Source organism: Macadamia integrifolia, chromosome 13 (genome assembly GCF_013358625.1).
Source record: "Macadamia integrifolia cultivar HAES 741 chromosome 13, SCU_Mint_v3, whole genome shotgun sequence".
In the NCBI taxonomy this organism is placed as follows: domain Eukaryota; kingdom Viridiplantae; phylum Streptophyta; class Magnoliopsida; order Proteales; family Proteaceae; genus Macadamia; species Macadamia integrifolia.
Genome location: NC_056569.1, coordinates 2,913,248 through 2,934,111, shown reverse-complemented (window position 1 = coordinate 2,934,111; position 20,864 = coordinate 2,913,248). Strand labels below are relative to the sequence as shown.

The 20,864-nt window shown below is 37.6% G+C and overlaps 1 protein-coding gene across 1 annotated transcript; it reads right to left on the bottom strand.

Annotated features, from left to right (window-relative positions):
- Window positions 1-4,119: 4,119 nt before the first annotated feature.
- LOC122059428 lies at window positions 4,120-7,871 on the bottom strand. The gene is made up of 2 exons (XM_042622206.1): window positions 5,306-7,871; window positions 4,120-4,687 (listed from the first exon to the last, which is right to left on the bottom strand). Exon 1 carries the CDS (start codon window positions 7,768-7,770, stop codon window positions 5,347-5,349), a length of 2,424 nt encoding a protein of 807 aa, XP_042478140.1. The 5' UTR covers window positions 7,771-7,871; the 3' UTR covers window positions 4,120-4,687; window positions 5,306-5,346.
- Window positions 7,872-20,864: the final 12,993 nt, after the last annotated feature.

The following is a 20,864-nucleotide window of genomic DNA, read 5'->3' as shown; positions in this document are numbered from 1 at the left end:
TTGGCACTACTACCTATATATTTAGACACCATCTTTCTTAAATTAGGCCCACTGCCCTCTATTTGTCCTCTAAACGCTATAGCAGATGACCACATCAACATAAGCAAAACTAAGGTGCAGACCATGATTATGGTCTGTTCTTTTTGTGTGAAGGCAAAGATCACATATATGCCCATTTGTATACACACATTAACAAATAACAACCATATTAATCATTGCTCAATGCCGCCAAGTTCCCGTAGATCCAATTTCTCTAATTGCATCATCATCATCATCTGCAACACAAATAGTAGCAGTAGCAGCAAGGGAAGAAGTATCACTGTTGCCACCATTTCCATCAATGACATTTGAAACCTTAGCCTCAACTTCTGAAACAGTCAGGAGCAACTTCAATAGTACTATTAGTTTGGTTAAGTCCAGCTTGACCAAGAGAGAGGTCATCACTATCTGGCCATGACCATTCAATTGTTTCCCCAAACAATTCAAGTTTACAAAGGAACTTTAATGCTTTTATCACTCTTCCTTCACCTATTTCAGTTGGATCATCTCCATCAATATCCTTTAGTATAGCCAATGGGAGACTCTGAAGGGTAAAACAGAGCATCTTTGCAAAACTCTCTTCTAAGAAATCAAATAGATCCTTAACCGATTCATAGTTCTGGTCTTGTATGAATTTACAAATGATAGAAAACTCAGTTGCAATCAAACCCAGGTGCTTTTCAGCCAAGGACTCACCATATAAATAATATTTAAATGAGTTACTAAAATATTTTCCTAAACTTTCTTCTATAGCTTGAAAAGAGTCCCCAAGAATCCCAAGAGCATGCTGTAGCTCTAACTCAGATTCCTCGGATTGCTTCAATGAGCAGTTCTTGGTTGCAGGGGAGATAATCTTAGTTTTGAACCAATGGTTAGAATTCTGCCATTGAACCCACACATCTTTTGCTAATGTCCATCTTGTTTCATCTATTATGATGGGAGTATCAGCCTTCTGATCAACATAATAAATGATTTCAAATGACTCATTTAAGGCTTCTAAGCTGTGAATTCAAGATTCCCTGTGGGACCATGGCATCAATTCTGCAAGCAATCCTGAAAGAACCAAGACTGATATACATGATACTCTGTACACATATTTGACATTTTTTGCATATCCAAGAAAACCTGTTTCTTTATCTCTCCTTACAAAATCTTCCCCTCTAGCTTCTAATTTTCTTATGAACAATGTACATTGTGATTTAGAAGTAGAAGAGCGAAATTTAGTTATTAATTGGATGAGATGAGTTGGACACTCCACCTTATATGCATTTATCCATCTCATCATGTCTTTCACAGCCATTTTCCTTATCCAACTGTCAAAAATATTGCCACCATACATCAGAGATGACACTACAAACTCCTCCATTTTTTATGTAGAAGTAAACATTTCTTCAATATCCTGATTAGTGTGCTCATGGAAGATACAATCATGTGAAATTACATATTCCAAGAGTTTCTTAGTAGTGTAAACTGGGAGCCCAATGAAGAAACTCCTATATGTACACAACTCGATTTGGGTCCATATAAGCACATCCAAGATAAAGTTCTTGGCAACTAGAAAGACACTAGAAAGGTTTCTACTGAGGAACCAAAAAGATAATGTTTTCAACTTTAGATATTCTAACTCTAGTTCCGGAGAGTAAACATTTTTATGTGCATCAAGGATATCAGACCAGTCACTGTGGATGACAAAAGAAAGCCACCTATAGATGATGGAAAAAGTCCCCACTGCAATGGCTAGAAATTGGGTCATAATAACGATGGAAATCAACCATTTGTAGTCGGAGACACCACTACTACTGCATAACCAAGTATTTTTTACGGCGAACGACCTCACCAAGTATTGTAAGACAACTGCTGAAGAAAGTGCAGAGAGTAAGCCAAATGCATGATGATGTGAAGTTTCACATATCAATGTCTGAGGATTTCTTGTATAGTTGATTACATGGAGCTTCACTAATAGATTTCTTAATCCCAGTAGATTATTTGCTTTCTCTTTATGTTTATCCAACATACCTTTACATTTAGGTTTCCAAAACTCTTTTTGGCCTCTAAATACTGTTGCAGATGGCCACATCAACAAAAGCAATACTAAGATGCAGATCATGATGATGATATGTTCTATTGTGAAGGTAAAGATCACACCTGTGTGCATTTCTATACACACATTAACAACCATACTAATCACCATCACACTCAATGGTGCCAAGTTGTTGTAACGCTCAGATGTGCCCATGGTCCCCAGTGAGGGCATATAGAACCCAAAAGAGGTGCAGAATAATGCAATACTAGTGAGCTTGGAAAGCTGATCTTCAACTCTAGGCATGGATGTGGTAAGATCAAGTGGGATTTTTGTGGCTATTGCTAGCACAGTCATGGTGGATGAGTTCAAAGGGAAAAATTTACATGGCACAAATGGCTTCTTTTGAATGAATCCATATGCCAAATCAAAAGACATGGAGAAGAAGCATACCGATGTTGCAGCTGCAATGTATCCAGTTCTCCATTCACACAACCTCCTTTGCCTATCATCTTTCATCTTCTTCTTCTTCTTTATATAATGGTCATTAGATGTATGGATAGAAATTTTTGAATCAATTATCCTTTGTTTTATGATTTTTCAAGTGGTTGAGAAACCATTGGATATGTTTCCATGACCGATAGGTGCGGACAATATTTGTTTTCAAGACATAAAATACGTTGTTAAATGTCACCGTAAAAATTATCAATGTTCGTTTTCATGGTAAAATTATTTAACATAATTATATAAGAAGTCATTATAAAATTTTGAATCAAGCAGCCATATTATCTGATCGTAAGAACCATATATATATATATATATATATCTATATATTGATAGCGGACCTACAAATAGTCAAATACATGAATCTTATGTGATTTAAGACAATAAAAGATGTGCTCAATGTAGGATTCTCTCATTTAGTTTTGCAAATATTCACATCGATAGCTATTCATCATGTATTCAAATTAACTAATCCATAGAGAGAGAGAGAGAGAGGAAAACATGTCTTATTTATTAATCAAAGACTATAATAATCAATTACTGATGAGATTTATTAAACATATATGAAGCACACGTGATCTCAAGGGCAAAGAGAGGTTGTTTGGTAGCCCATATATATATGATAGAGATGGATCATGTGTTCCAAATTTTGTTTAGGGTGTCTATGATCAAGTGTATTATAGCTTGGGAACTGAAATAGGAGAAAGAAATGTGATTTCAACTGTTTGGGTCTCAAAAAATTGTGTCATTCTAGGTATCCGAAGAAACAAAATTTACACATCTTTCAATAATTAGAGTTAGGGGAGGAGTGGAGAAGGTTTTTTCGATTTCAACCGAATCAATATATATATATATATATCTATATAGGTTCCATAATAATAAATTTGAATCTTTAATCTATTTTTTTAACTGAATTTAAACACAAAAAATAATAAAATTTAATCATCTAATTAAACAATTAAACCTAGGCCCAATCTAGGTTTCAGGTCTCAACCCAGGCTGGTGGGCCAGAAGCTGGGCTTGAGTCATCCCCTCCAAAGATCAAAGTGGATCCACCCAAAATAACAGCTTTACCAGCTGTCCAAGGCTTTCTAGAAAGTTACCACTTTCAGCAACATCACTTAATAAGATGACAAAGTAAGGAGCTAAAATTGACTTGTATGAAGATTTCATATCAAGATGTGTCCAAATCTGTGCTTATAAGATTTGCCCTGTGCTACTTACCTTTCAAAACTTAATTCTCAGTTTCACCTTATAGTTTTTGTATTTTCTTTTTCTGTGCCTTATCTAAGGTTGGTGTAATGCCTCTTATTTTCTCACTAATTTGGCTGTCTCTTGTCTTTGACTGTCTTCTTCCTGCTCTTTTAATATATTTTTTTATTTAAAAAAAAAATTACAAGAACAAATAAAGGACCATCTTGAGGCCACAGTGAACTATGGGCTACTGTATAGAGTACAATAAGAGAGGGAGATTAAGGGGAGATGCGAGATCACATCTTGACTGTGTTTTCCTTCATTGAGCGGTGAAGGAAAACAGTGTCCATAAACAAAGAATTGATCTTTTCAAAGGATTTTTAATATTTATACAGGCAAACAAAAAATTGAAACATCCTTTAACCACACAAGAAAGAGGGAGGGAGGGAGGGAGGGAGGGAAGAGGGGGGGAGTTCGAGAACTCAACTCAATCTCAGTACAGAATAAATCTTGCAATATCATGAAATCCAGCCTCCTCATAACAGTCTGCAATCCACTGCACAAGTGGTCCTTCTTTGTATGGAACTCCCTAGTCACCAAAATTATATACGTGCATAATGAAAATGAGAAAAAACACTGCCCATCTACGTTCCCCATGCCCAAATACAACACCCTATTTTCAAGGGTTATGAAAAGAAGCCTTTACATACCCCCTTGAAATTATACATTTTATTCTCATAACACTATATTTCAACTTAAATTTGATATATCATATATCTATAATCTTGTGGCCTACCCCTGTTTTGCAGTAACTGGACCAATGCTGACGAAAACTTGGCTAAGTTGATTCGGAATTGTATAAGCCAACCCAATCCCCAAGTCTGAGCCATCAATCCATGCATATCATACATCTCTTCTGGGAAGGTCTACCTGTGATTTATTCACATCATTAATTGAAACTTATTCAAAATAAAAGCAAAGAAAAAGGCCACAAGGAAAACTAAAGGATTACATTGTGCTAACAACAAAGTTAATCTAAAATGAATATCATGACATGATACTAGAGACTAGGGATGAAAGTTTGGTCCTGACAATTTGAATTTGTCTTGAGTCTAATCAGCATTTGAGCCAAGTTTCTGACCCTGAGGGTGGGTTAGGGTTGAAAAACCCCAACCTTGTGTCAGGTTTGGGTTAGGCTCGAGTTGGCGCCTTAGCCCGGCCCAACCTGGCCCAAAATTTAACCCTGAAATTTTATAGTAGAATTTAGGGCCCCTATTGGTATTTTATTTTTTCTATAAAATAGGATATGAATGGCAAAAACAGGTCTATCAAATTTAATCCAGCCATTGTAGATGTTAGGGTCAACCCAACCCGATCCAACCCGGCACTGGTCAATTAGGGCCGGGTTGGGCGTAGATTAAATTTTATTGAACCTAAGGTTGGGTTAGGGTTTTAAGAAACCCGGCCCTGTTTCACCCCTACATAACCCCTACTAGAAACCTTAATTAAAAATATAAATTACAATGGTAGTATTCAGGAATGGCAAACCTATATAACTGAGCATTCAGAAGAAGCACTGAAATTGTGATTCAAACAATCTCATCAGACCCAACTTCTCTAATTGTATCATCATCATCATCTGTAGCAGCAGCAAGAGAAGCTTCACCATTGTCAACTTTTCCATCAACAACATTTGAAACCTTAGCCTCAACTTCGGAACCACAGTCAGGAGCAGCTATAGCAGTGGTACTAGTTTGGCCAGGCTCAACCTGAGCGTTATTGACAACATTATTTGCTCGACTTCTAGTATCAGATTCTGGCCATGACCATTTGATTTTGTCCCCTAACAACTCAAGTTCACAAAGGAATTTCAAGGCTTTTTTCACTCTTCCTTCACCTATTTCCATTGGATCATATCCATCAATTACATTCAGTATGGCAAGTGGGAGACCAGAGAGGGTAAAATAGAGCATCTCTATAAAAAACATTTCCAAGAAATCAAATAGATCCTTGACAGATCCATAAGTCTTCTCTCTAATGAAGTTCAAAATGATTAATATTTCAATTGCAATCAAGCCCCTCTGCACATCAACCACCATCGGTTCATATGAGTAACTGAGGTTATGGTATCTTTCACTGATAATTTCTCCTGTGGCTAGAATTGCACCATAAAGAAGCTCAAAGACATGAGGTAACTCAAACTCAGATTCCTCGGAATTCTTGAATGAACAGCTCTTGAATACATGGGAGAACATCTCAGTTCGAAACCAATGGTTTGGATTCTCCCAATGAACCCACAAATCTTTTAGTAATGTCCATCTTGTTTCAGCATGCAGGTCTGGAGTATGAGCCTTCTTGTCAACATAATAAATGATTTCAAAAAATGACTCATCTAAGGCTTCGGAGCTTTGCTTTAGAAATTCTCTGCGGGATGATGGCATAAATTCTGCAAGCATTCCTGAAAGGACCAACAATGATATGCATGAAACTTTGTACTCAAGCTCGTACTCTAACATAATAGATTTCAAAAACTTTGGTTGTGCTCCATGACTACCCTCAATGAGTTGTGTAACCACATTAGTAGCACTTTGTTTTGTGCTACATATCAAGCTTTCCCCACTAGCTTGTAATTCTCTTGTGAGGCCACATTCTAATCTAGATGAAGCAGGACATTTTGATATTAATTGGAAGAGATGATTTGGACAGTCCATCTTATAGGTATTATTTATCCATCTCATAATGTCTTTCATGGCCATTTTTTTAATCCAACTCTCAAAAGGATCTACACTCAGAGATGACAATATAAACTCCAATATTTCTTCTGAATTATACCTTTCTTGATCAATATCCTGATTAGTGTGTTGATCATGGAAGCAGATACCATGATATTCCAAGAATGTCTTAACAGTGTAAATTGGGAATCCAATGAAGCGACTGCTGCATGTATACAACATGATTTGGGTTTGTATAAGCACATCCATGATAAAGTCTTTGGCAACTAGAAAGACAACTGAGAATTTTTTGTTGAGGAACCTAAAAGGTAAGATCTTCCACTTCAGATCTACCAATTCATTTTCTGGGAAAAAATATAAAAGTCTATGTGCACAAAGATCTTTCTTGTCAGTGTGGCTGACAAAAGAAACCCATCTATAGATGATACAAAATGTCCCCACTACAATGGTTAGAAATTGAGCCACAATCACCATGGGAATCGACCATTTATAGTCAGAAACATCGGTGGTACCGCAAAAACTCAGATTTTTCAGGGCAATCGACCTAATCATGGCTTGTAAGACAATTGCTGAAGAAAGGGTACATAGTAAGCCGAAAGCATGATGATGCGAAGTTTCACATAACAATGTCTGAGGGTTGCTTGTATAGTTGAGTAAATGGAGTTTCACTAATAGTTTTCTTAGTCCCTGTACATCCTTTGCATTTTTGGCTTCTTTAGAAACTTTAGGTCCATGAAGACCTTTGAACCACTCTTTTTGGCCTTTAAATGCTATAGCAGATGACCACATCAACAAAAGCAATAATAAGATGCAGACCATGACTGTGATGTGTTCTATAGCAAAGGCAAAGATGAGACCAGTTTCCAATTGCATGCACACATTAACAACCATAGTAATCACTATCACGGTCAATGCAGCCAAATTGCCATAACGCTCAGATGTTCCCATGGTCCCAAGTGAAGGCATATAAAACCCAAGTGAGGTGCATAGCAATGCAGTGCCAGTGAGCTTGGAGAGCTGATCCTCAGCTCTTGGCATGGATGTGGTAAGATCAACTGGGATTTTAGTGGCTACTGCTAACACTGTCATGGTGAATGAGTTCATACTGAACAACTTACATGGCAGAAATGGCCTCTTTCGAATGAATAATCCATATACCAAATCAAAAGTCATGCAAAAGAAGCATACCAGAGTTGCAGCTGCGATGTAGAGGCCAATCAAAGGAACAGGCGAACCATACAATGTTGTAACTAGTTGTCCATCCACACAACCTTTGCCCATGTTGCTTCTTCTTCTTGTTCTTCTTCTTCTTCTTAAAAACAATGGAGAGGACAACAGTAAGGACTGAGGCTAAGATGTTGGCTGTGATATGGTTTTAAACTTTAGAGTTGAATGCATGAAATAATGATACCCTTGTTACATATAAATAGTCTCATTAGCACTTTTTGTAAAGTGATTCTTTGGTTTTATTTAATTTTATTTTTTGGGTAATAAAAGTGATACTTAGGTTGCAACTTTGGAAAAAGAAAGTTTACCGGGCCATGATGATTTCTTGTTAGGGAAGAAATACCCAGATCCTAAGCTTTGGGATACAAGGAAGGAACACCCACTTTTCTTTTCCTGTTTTTTCTGTTTTACCAGTTTTTGCATATACACGAGAGGTATCCTATCCCAACACTCTTTGTTTTTTAGCTCACGGGAATCCCTCTCATTCAGACACTTTTGAGTTGTGTGCACATTTGAAGGAAGGAATTGCTCCAGAGATGTCAAGTTGGCCCTGTTCGCATAAAAAACGTAAGGTTGTTAATACGCTGAGTTCAATTTTTATCAAGATGTGTCAGACTAGGGGTGTTAGTTGGCCATGTCGGCTCGAACTCACCCTTAGCCTGAACAGACTTGAGCTGAAATACCTTGGGCATGAGGATGGGTCAGGGCTTGAAATTTCTGCATCTAAAAGGATGAAGAAATCTACTTCCTTATGCCTGGAAGTAAGCAGTACACTTAGCAAATCAAATATTAGGAAAATTGACTTCCTCATGAGGGAATAGGGAAATTTTATCATCCAATAAATTATAATATAATTTTTAAAACATGAATTTTTTGTCCATTTCCATTATCCCTCCCAAACATAGACAATCTCTATTTCTCACCTTTGTTCTCTTCCATCATAAAAACTTCCCCTTTTTTGGGTTGAAGAAGAACCATTCCAGGGGATCAAATTCCATCATCTATTCCCTTTTTTTTTTTTTTTTTTTTTTTTTTGGATGTATGATTGGCATCAATGCACCAATCGCTCCCTCTTGTATTCACATTTGAATTGTTATTAATTCTTATAAATTATCCGAATTATAAATTTTAAACATATGTAATTTTTTTATGAACAAACATCTGAATAACTATGTGTTATATGAATTTTTTATTTTTTAATATCACAAATAGTTCATTCAACATTCCCCATTGTTCAATTTTCAATCAAATTTACACCTTGCCCATCTTGTCCATGCACTCTAGTTATCTACTGATCTGCCATTTAGACTATCAAATTATCTGTTTTGCCCTCATTTTTTATCTACCTCTCTTTCCACTTTTGATATATTTTGCATGTTTTTCATGTAGTCAAGAGAAGGTTGAACACAACTAATTTTTCTGGAGCTAACAGCTTAACCAATAACAGGATTGAAATGAGAGAAGCATAAGGTAATTTTCAAATGAGAGAGAGAAATTGAGGACAATAGCAGCGTGCCCAAACTTTTCCCTAACTCTCCAAGTCTCTGAAAGCTCCTCCAATATTATTTTAAATACTTTCATTCCCATCACTTGGGTTCATAAAACCTCATCATTCATAAATTATATTAATTTCTTAATCTATGATTCAGGTTTTGTTTGTGTGCGCGTGTGGAGGTGGTGGCATATTAAGAACACAAACAATTAATCCCTACACTGAGTAGGGGTGCAACCAGGCTGTGCTGGCCCGGGTTTCTGAAACCTAGGCCCAACCTGGGGTCCCCGGGTCTAAGCCCAGACCGGGTCAGCTGAGGTCGGGCTGGGCTTGATTCTGTTTTCGGATCGACTGTATGCGGAGTCTGATTAAACCCATATGCGCACACCCTCATCCCCTCCCAACGTTTTTCTTCACCAGCTGTCGTGGGAGCCCCTTCCTTCCTTGATTTTAAAAATCAAACCGAATTGAACCAATTTGCACCCGTACTTGTTGGGCTGTTGGAGTCATGGATTTAGTTCTCAGTATCGTATCGGTATCAGCCTCTGCTGATATCAATCTGATCCAGATCGATATTGAAGAGGATCGGTGTGTATTGGATATTTTTATTTCTTACTTTTCAGAAAAAAAAATATGTTTTTTTACTATTTTACCATTGAAACGATATGAATAACCGATTCAGGTTGATTAGGGATCGATAATCAATCTCAACCAATACTGATACGATACAATTGATACGACCAATATAACACCGATACTTGAAACCATGATTAGAGTTGCTATAATATAATTTAAAGATCAAAGTGATCATCACCTTTTTTCATTTTGTGGACTTTTGTGCAGGATGTAGATAAGCCATTCTTATTATTTTTTGTGACTATAAAGAATCTGAATTCTCCTTTCCATCCATCAAAAGTTGGATTTTTTATAACAATTGGAAAAAAAATTCTCTGGTCGAGCTCGTGATGGATGGAAGCAGAAATCAGAATCTTATAGTAGGCTAAGTTGGATTCGGAGGCACTGGAGACGGTGAAGAAAGGAAAGAAAGGTTAAAGGAAATTAAGTGTATGTATGCAAAGACTATCAATAATCTAATCCTGTTTCCATGAAATGGAAAATGAAATCTCAGTGAATACTTCATTGTGAACTCCCATTAATCCTAATGCACACGTAGGAACCATGCTCCCCACAAGAAACATTTCCCTGTAGTTTGATCGTTATTATCATTTTTTTCATTCCCTGTCAAGCATTGGTCATTGAGAGATGAGCACAATTGTTAATAATCTCTCTCCAAGCCATGGATTTAGGGGATGGATCCTAATACCGATATCAATACTGATTCGGATTGTTGATTTTGCCGTTGTCTTTTTAAAAGGTACCATTTTTTTACTATTTTATGCCTAAAACAATACAGATAGTCAATCCAGATTAGGGATCGATCTCAGCCAATACTGATACAATACGACCAATATAACCGATACGATATCAATACTTGAAACCATGTTCCGAGCAACTTGGCAGTTAGACACAGGATGAGATTCTTGAGTCTTCACAAGTATAGTAGGTTGAGTTGGACTCAGAGGTGACATCAAAGGAAAGAAGATGATTCGATGTTGCCAGCATCCAGAGTGCGGTGGTAGTACACACTGATAAGGGTGTCAAGCAGTCGGGCCAAGCCGCTCTCGATCACGCCTCGTCAGGCTTGGCCAATTTCTAAGGCTGCACCGTGAACGCTCATCTAAAGTTACAGGCTTAGTTAGCATGGGCATGGTACGATTGATAATCTGGCCGGTTGGTCTAAGCTTTAACTAGGTTACCATAAACGAGCCTTAATCGGGCCTTAACTGAGTTATAAACCTATTTAACTTTAGACGGGCTTTAAACGGGTGCTCTTTAAAATTAATCTCTTAAATGTGCTTGAAAAGGAATATCAATAAAATGAGGCAAAGATGGGCATAGTAAAAAAATGATCCCATAGTTAAAATGGATTAAGCCAAAGATGAGCAAATCAACTAAGTTACTAAGGTACTCGGTCTTTTACTCACGAAACTCAAATCAATTAAACTAAGCCTATACAACTCAAGTTTAGCAACTTCAAATCAATTAAAAAGACCTAAAAAAAAATGAATGTTCTAATAACGATCACCACCATCTCAATTGTATATATCACATAGCCTTAGCACTAAATATAAAGAATATTTAAAAAAAAAAAAATACAAGTAGAATTAAAGGGGTCAAGCTAGGTCGGGCTTAAAGGAGTTGGGCTGGTCGGTTGCTTGTCGGGCTAGGTGGCTGCACCATGTACTACCTGTTTATAATGAGTCCGACACGTTTATTAATCAGGCCGGTCTAGGTCAGGCCATAAATATGTCAGGTTTGATCAGGCCTACCAGTGCAGGCTTAGAATTGACACCCCTACGCACTGATCAAAGTGATCTGTTTTATTAACGTTTCCATATTTTGTTTTATTTTTTATTTTTTCATTAGTATTGCTTGTTTTAGTTGTTTAATGGTTTAATCATGTTTAATTATTGGGTAAGAGATTACTATCTAGTTGCATGGCCTAGCTGGGACAATGAGAGAACATGTTGGTAATTTCATGGATGGGATTCTTCATTTCATTGTGTGTGGGTGGGTGGGACTTGGCGTGGTAGCAATATTTTCACTTGCACCTGTGTTGGCATAGGAGCTACGCAATCAGGCAGGATTCTTTTCCTCCTTATTCCACCTCTAGGAATTATTAAAAAATCCAACCCATCAATCCGCTTGTGCACCCCCACTGCCCCAATATTATTGCATTGGCCATGCGACCAAGTATTGGTTTTCTCTCTTTGTTTCAGTGTAAAATTTTATTTGTTGATTTTTTTTTTTTTTTCAGGAAGTAAAAATATGTTGCAAAATGTCATCGTTAGAAATTTTAATAACACAGAAAATTTCTTGATCTCATCATTCAGAACCTGAGAACATAAGTAATTTCTTGCTCTTTGATTCAGATTGTATGTGTGAGACTGTGGAGGGAGTGGCATTTTCATATCAATAACACAATTTTTTTTTCTTTTTTAATAGCTAAATCGAGCCCCAGGTGGTAGCCTAATCGAAGAAGTTTAGCTTGTGCCAAACTCACCTTATTATAAAATCTCAACGTGGGATAGAGGAACGAATTAAAAACCCATTTCGTGAATTTCATTTGGGATATTCAAAAAGGATACCAAAGATGATTGTGGGTCAGTACAGGATCTAGGAGAAGGCTCTAGGTGGGGTGAAGAACACAAAAGAAATTATCAATATAGTGAGCTCGGGTGGACCAGGTTTATGAAACCTAGGCCCAGGTCCCAGGTCTCAGCCCAGGCTAGCTCTGGCTGGGCTTGATTTCACCCCACCAAAGACCAAAGTGGACCCACCCAAAATAACAACTTTACCAGCTGTCAGGGGGCCTTCCTCCAAATTATCACTCGGAACAAGATCTCTTAACACCTTGAAGCATACGCCTCCTGGGTTTCAAGTCCTCTACAATTCCCTCAAGGTGCAATTAGGTGTAATTCCCCTTTAATCTGACGACATGTTTTATTCTTGCCGTCGACAGCCAAGACGAAGTAAAAGATGTATGAAGATAAGTTGGGTTTTGATCTAGAAAAAACCTAACCTAATCCATTCCAAAGGGGCTATGTCTTCTTCGGCAACTTATCTCTCTCTCTATAGTAACTTATGTAAAGGGGGCTTTATCTTCTTTGCAATTACACAGGTGAGAGCTTCGATTGATCTCTGCAACCCTAATTTAAGCTGCATCTTCCTCTATCCATTTTGTCATAACCCTAGCTGTTGGAGATTGGCAGATGAACCCCATCTTCTCTCCTTCACTCTTCTTCTCCCTAAACGGCCACTAAACCCATATCCTTTTCTTCTCACCTCCATCTCTGTTGGTATACCATGTCTAGTGTTCTGTCACCGTTTAATCCAAGGAGTACTAGTGCAGCACCTCGACAGGCAGGATATCGGTCCCACTAGCCGATTAGTTAGCCATGGGGGTTGCAAGTGGGTAGGAAGCCCCCTACATAGCAGGGGTGTAGGGGGTGCAACCCGCTAGAATTTTTTTTATTTGAGGGCAATTGTGCACTTTTCGGATTTAGGGTTTTAGCGAGAGTTTCTTTCTCTAAGAGACGAGCGTTGTAACTCTATTCTACATTGATAGTGAAACAGGATCTCATCTTATCAGGACTACATCGTTTTAGGATTGCGTTTCTACACATCTCCTCCTTTTCTCTTCAATCATTGATCAATCTTCATCATCGTTGTCGTAACACACAAAACTAAGCTAGAGATTATTAGAGGGATTTATGTCTCAAGAGCCTTTAAATTATTCTCCGCTCATCAATTTTGGGGATACAAGCCGTCGTTGCAACTTCTCCGGCAACCCCATTGCTAGCGTGAGCTCCAATTACTTATGTTGCAATTCCGAAAAACCCTTTCTTCTTCTCCGAATTATATGGGTGATTGGTAAAATGAGATAGGATGAGCGAGAGGATAAAAAAGGAAGGGTGTGTTGGACCTCTGTAAATCGACTGGAAATCTCAGATCTGAAGACAATATTGAATCTAGAACTGCAAATCGTTACTATTTTTCATATCATCTTACCTCTTCTCCTTCGTCATCCGCTGTTTATTGTTTAGGTAAAGTTCATTATTCAACATAATTAAAATCAAACAATTAAAAAATTATACTAATTAAAGAGCAAAATTATCCAAGAATTCACAAGCTTTTTCTTTTGGGACAGTAATAGTAATCAAATGGGTTAAATCTGGGAACACAAACGCCGTTGCAATCAACCGGAAATGGAGACTTGCCGCTGCTACCAACTGGGACCAGAAACGGAGAAGAGAAGGGGGGCAGAGGCTCAATAACCTTACATTGAGAGAGAAGACGTCCGCTGCAATCGACGCTGGATCGGGTTGGGTTTTTATAGACCCATACCCATGATGCCCTCTTTCACTTAATCTTGGCTGCCACTTGTTAGTGAGGACACATGTCATTAGATTAAGGGAGAAGTGCACCCAATTGCACCTTGAGGGAATTGTAGAGGATCTGAATCCTCCGCTTCCTCCAAAACATCCTCCAAATTAGAATTAGGAGGAACACAACCATTCCCACCAGATTAGTCATTGAATCAAAACTGAACCCAAAAATGAACCAATTGGCACCCCTAACTTAAGTTGGGCTGTTAGAGTTGGACTAATATTTATAATTTAGAGATCAAATTGATCATCGTGTTTCCATTTTGTGGACTAGTGGAGAATGGAGGAGATTGTGATTGTTTTAGAGGAAATGAAACAAAAGATACGATAGAACTAGGACAGTTATTGTATGAGGTCTACCCAATGCTAGATGCAGAGGCGCATAATAGATCGATTGGATGAACATCATGAGTTGTCCCGTAATAAAACCAGTTGTTGCTGATACTTTCTTCTCGATTCCTTCTTCTATAACCCAAGCTCGGAGTGGATAAGACAACATGTTTATCAGGGTGACCATTGTTCACAACGGGAGAAAATGCAGGTATGAACCCTATTTCATATGTTAATATGAAATTATGAAGGTTTTGAACTCCGGCTCTATGCATTCATATCTTGGATGGATGGATGGAAGGAAGCAGAAGTCAGATTCTTGAGAGACATAGCAGGCCAAGTTGGACTCAGCGGCGACACCAACGGAATTGAAAGAAGAAATATTCACTGTAGGACTGACCATATGAGGAATATAGCAATACTAAGTTACTTAAATTTTGATCTAACATTTCTTTCTTTGTAGGTTGAAGAGATTCCATAAGAAGTTTAAAGGTATGACATAGTTCTAACTAGGATTAAGTTTTTTATTTTATTTTTATTTTTATTCATAGCTAATAATGAATTAACCCTTGAACCTGTCTGGTTCTACGGTTTAAGTTTAAAGGTAAACCTCAATCACACGCAACTACACCTAACTGGTATAATAGATCAATCCCAATAAGACTTGAGCTAAAAATGTGCTACCAGCGGAGCAACACCCGGCGTGTAATTCCTTCAATCTTTCGATGCAGGCGAGATGATCTTAGTTTGGAACCAATGGTTGGGTTTCCCCCATTACAACTATACATCTCTTCTAATTATCTTATGAAGACGACACCTTCTGGTTTTAAAGCAAAAACTGGATATCTAGATATGAATGAAATGAGATGTCTCTTATATATGTATTTTTCCAACTCATCTCGTCTTTCATAGCCATTTTAATTATCCATTTACTGAAAGGTCCATCCAACTTTAAAGCTAGACAATATAAGAACAGAAAGTTGGATACTCATAAGTGTCACCCATATAAGAATTAACCCCTAAATTTCTAAAAGATAAAAAAATTGGAAAGTTATCTTGTACCACTCATATTTTTAAATTTTATATAAAATATCTTCCTAATTTGCCCAAAATATCTAGTTTCCAGTCTGTTAGATCAAAATCGTCAAGTGATAACGTGGTAAGGTTAGTATTTTCTAAATGACTCAGGAAGGGTAAACTTGCCATTTTACCCTATGATGTTATACCATTTCATGCAATTGAAACAAAAATCTTCGATTTAGGGCTTCAACCTAACCCTCTCTTCCAATCAATCTCCTCCTCTGAAGGCGAAGTTCACCAGAGGATTGCGACCTCGAACAACGACATTCGCAAGTGTTTGCACAGGTATAGGCATCAACATCCTAAACCCTTTATAGTGTAGCATCTGAGCCTTATAACCCTTTATAGCTATATAACCCACTAACTCATTTGGATTCTTTGGATTCCATTGGCAAAAAAGTTGTTTTAAAGAAACTAGATATCACACGGACCGAATCAAATAAGAGTAATGACAGGGCCTTCATCTCAAATCTGCATCATGGATCTAATCAAATAAGAGTAATATTATAGCCTTCATCCCAAACCTGCAGCTCAATCTTGGATTTAACCGCCAACCGTTCTGCTTTAGTGGATTCACCATCTCCTATTGGACTTGAGAATACTCCAACCACTTATTTGATCTTCTTATTATACTGCCAATTCTTGATGGACCAGATTCCCTTAATGCCTGTTACTTCCTTCGATTCTCGCCTTCCTCCTTTGACTCTCATCTTCAATATATGGCTGTTCCTTCTTCGATTTTCACCTTCAACGGTTGTTCTTCTTTCGACTCTCATCCTCAGTGGCTACTCTTCTTTCAACAGGCCCTTCAACGGCAAAATCCTTCCTTGGATCAACCTTCAATGGCTACAAATTTCTTGGGCAGTCCCTTCAATGGCTGCGGGTTCAAAAGACTCTTTTATTGGAAAGTAAAAGAGGGGAAAACGACGAGAATGGACGTGTGTGTATATAGATAGACATAGCAGGGTCAAAAAGAATCTTTTTCATTTCTAAATTATTGATATTAAGCTTTAGGGTACGTTTAATATTTTAGACAAATTAGGGTTGTATTTCATATAACGTTTAAAAATAAAGGTGTCCACTGCATCATCTCCATTGATCTTTATGTCTCATGCTGTATTGAACCAATGTTCACAATCCAATCCCTAATTAATGACCTAAACAGGCTTCCCAGCCCAGCCCCTGCATTCACTAAAACCAAAACTCGACTCTGATTCTAATGGTTCAGCCCAAAACAATGAAGAACCAAATTTGATAGGATATTATTTTACTCTTGCTTTCTGCTTCTCTGGATTAATTTATGGAGCTTCCATCATATATTTAACTCATGCTCTTTAGGAATTGCAATTAAGTGGTGCAATACCTTTTTTCCATCACTGATGCTTTCTGCTTCTCTTGCTTAATTCATTTATGGAACAGCTCCCTAGATCAAAGATCCAATGTTAATTGAAATGGCAACAATGGAGTTGGTAGCCTAGTTTGAAAATGCCCTCAATCCATCACGGCTCTAGTCGACTGATTGTGGGTTTAACAGAATCCACAATGAAATGTATACATCTTTCGATTATTAGATTTAGGGGTAAAGAATTTGTTTTCAATTCCAACAGAAACAAAATATAAAAGTTCTATAGTAATAAATCTAAACTCTCAATAAATATGGTAAACATACTTTTCATATTGAAGAATTTAATTACAAAAAATTTACTAATCTAATTAAACATGTTTTGGAATTGAATTCCACAATAGTATTAGTGAATTGTTGCATAATCATATTAGATATTTATTATAAAAACCTTAAATTTTTGTTTTGATTTGATTCCATTTCTTTTCTTTTACTTTGTTTTATTATTATTATTATTTTTTGCAACCAGACGAATTACCTACCGCAACTGAAAAGCCTAATTCCCCATGTTTATTTCAGCCGAGGCTTCAACCTGACACGTTTAACAAACAGTCCAAATCAGTTTTGGATTTTCTTAGTTGGGCTAACTATTTGCTGGTTACTTCAAGTTTCTAAATGCTCCCCCAATATTATTTTGAATACTTTCATTTCCACCACTTGGGTTGATAAGATCTCATCATTGTGAACCTGAGAACCTAAATAATTGCTTGATCTTTGATTCAGGTTGTATGTGTGCGAGTGTGAAGGGTGGCATGTCCATATCAATAGCACAAACAATTATTATTATTATTATTATTATTATTATTATTATTATTATTAAGGGTGCTTTACAACGCCACCCTGGAAAATGCCAATATTATAGGGACACCCCTTCTTTTTCACCAAATTATACTTGGACCCTTTACCATCAGTCACTGTTAAGAAATATATCCTATATGCTAATGTCAGCAATAATATTTTATTTTAAATACCAAAATGCCCTTATTAAATATGAAGTGCCTAAAATACCCTTGTAATAAGTTACTGTTTCTTTCACCCAAATCTATCGATTTGGTCCCCATTCCACTGACGATCATTCAAAGTGACACGAACGACGGAGGACACCAATCCCATTGTGTCGGCCCTATTTAAGAACCCTTTCCTCGTTTCACTTTTATCAGACTGCAGTCCTATAGAAAAAAGACTAAATAAGGGTCATCGGCATCTTGTTAGGGTTTTGCTGAAGAAAGCAGCCAGAGAGCCATCTAAATTTCTTGTTTTTCCCTTTTATGCCAGATGACAAAGTAGCAGCAAGGACAACAGGTATACTCCCTCCCTCTTCCTCCATTTCCTCCTCTTCTGCATCTGCGGTGATGTCGATGCTGCTGTTGCAATCTTCTTCTGTAGTGGCTACTACTTTATTCTTCTTAACCCTCCCTCTCTTCATCCTCTTTTCCTCTAGGTCTTCTTACCCCACCAAATAGTGGCTGCTACTGCAATCTTCTTCTACGATGTCTATGTTTGTAGGAGGAAAATAAACGTGTTAAAAGAAATTTTGAAATAGGGAAAAGTAGCCTATCCCTAAGAATCCAAAAGAACCATTAACGCGTTAAAAAGAATATTTCTGAAATCAATTTTGGAGAAGGGCCCGTAGGGGCAGGGAGCAGGAGCCCATCTCCTCGACCGGAGTTAACTATTGTGTTTGTGGTGGCAGCACCGGCGTTGTTTTGGTCTCGTTTCGATAGGAACAAGGGGAGACCGGAGAAGCCGCATACTGCAAGGCTAGATCACTTTGAGAATCCTTGGTTTGGAGATCCATATCACACACAATTCTTTTCCTCACCCTTTTTTTGTTCCGATGGTGATGACGGTTGTCACAAATGTTGGGGATGGGAAGGGGGACTCAAAGTTCTTACCACTGCCACTACTATTACTACTGCAACAACCACTACTGAGTAGAACGTAACCAACCATGTAGAGATAAGATGACCGCAATGATGGCAACGACATTGGCGACGAAGGCCGATAATGGTAAGTGTGCCTTTGCTGCTGCTACGGCTATTTTTGTTGTTAGTGAAAAGGGTATAACGATCATTTTACCTCTTGGTTTAACAGAGACTGACGGTAGGGGGTCCGAATCTAATTTGGTGAAAGAGAGGAGGTATTCCACTAATATTGGCATTCTCCAGGGGGTGGTATTGTAAATTACCCTATTATTAAAGGACAAAACAAATACTCACTATGCTGAGTAGGGCTGCAATAAGGCTGGGCTGGACCAGGTTTATGAAAACTTAGGGCCAACCTGGGTCCCAAGCCTCGGCCCAGGCTGGGCTGGGCTTGATTTGACCCCTTCGAAGACCAAAGTGGACCCACCCAAAATGACAACTTTACCTGCTGTCAAGGGGATATGAAGCACTTTCCTTCCTCCAAGTTATCACTCCCAACAAGATCTCTTAACACCTCCAAGCACGCTTCCTCCAAAACCTCCTTAGAATTAAAATTAGGAAGGAACACAACTATTCCTACCAGATTACTAACTGAATCAAAACCGAACCCAAATATGAACCAATTGGCACCCCTTACTTAAGTTGGTTTGATGGAGTTGGACTATTATAAAACAAGCCTAAAGGCATGATATAGTTCTAACTCGGATTAAGTTTTTTATTTTATTTTTATTTTATTTATAGTTAATGAGGAATCCTTGAACCTGCCTGCTTACACGTATCTACACTTAACCCGTGTAATAGATTAGCCACAGAAAGACTTGATCTAGAGACGTCAAAGCTAAAACCGGCATGTGTGATTCCGTAATTCCTTCATTCCTTCAATGCAGATGAGATGATATTAGTTTGAAACCAATGGTAAGGTTTCTCCCATTACAACCACACATCTCTTCTGATTATGTTATGGTTTAAAAGCAAAAACTGCATATTTAGATATGAATGAGATGAGATGTCTCTTTTATGTATTTTTCCAACTCATCTTGTCTTCCATGGCCATTTTACTTATTCATTTACTGAAAGGACCATCCAACTTTAGAGCTAGACAATATAAGAACAGAAAGTCGGATCCTCACAAGTGTCAACCATATAAAAATGATCGAAGCTGGAAAATAAATATATTTAATCAGGCTGCTAATGGTGGGTTGGCTAAATGGATTCTAAAGCTCAGCCTTAAAAATATCTGTGGGTTGGTCCTGTACGTAATCTTAAGAATTAATGGGCCTACAGCCAGTAGGAAAAACGGAACAAGTTAATATGTGGCCCATAGGGGTTCCCAATCTGAAGGACACATCATACGTGTATCTTCCTCCAATCTGGTTGTGACTCCTCTGTATCTCATTTGGTATGTCTTGTGGTTTGACAACTTATTTCCAGATTGATTCATAATGTACAGAGTTTGGCCCTCATTTTCTTTGGTAGGTTCTTTCTGATTTAATATTCGAGTACTAAATCGCAATGGAACAATTTTACTGTTGCATTAAGATTCATCCTCAAACTGAGAATCAAGTCCGATCAGACTTGATTACGACGGGCCCACTAACAGGTAGCTGACAATTATTTTGGTCTCTTCTAAAATTAGTTTTGATTCTGTTGTTTCAATAATTGTGTTTTTAATATTTTGTTACTAGGTATTATGGCTAATGGACCTAGTGAAGTTTACTGTTTAATTACCTACCCTATGTAATGGGTTAGAATAAAGATGGATTCATGTTATAGGGTACTTTACACCCATCCTATTGCTTAAATTTCAGTTGGGAATAATGAGAAAGTGTTGCACCAAAAAAAATGAGAAAATGGTTCAAAGTTAACCACTAAATTTTTAAAAGATAAAATAATTATAACATCAAGAATAC

What these genes read in the sequence shown, in the direction of transcription:
- LOC122059428 (XM_042622206.1), bottom strand. Translation starts at nt 7,770, where the DNA reads ATGGGCAAAGGTTGTGTGGATGGACAACTAGTTACAACATTGTATGGT.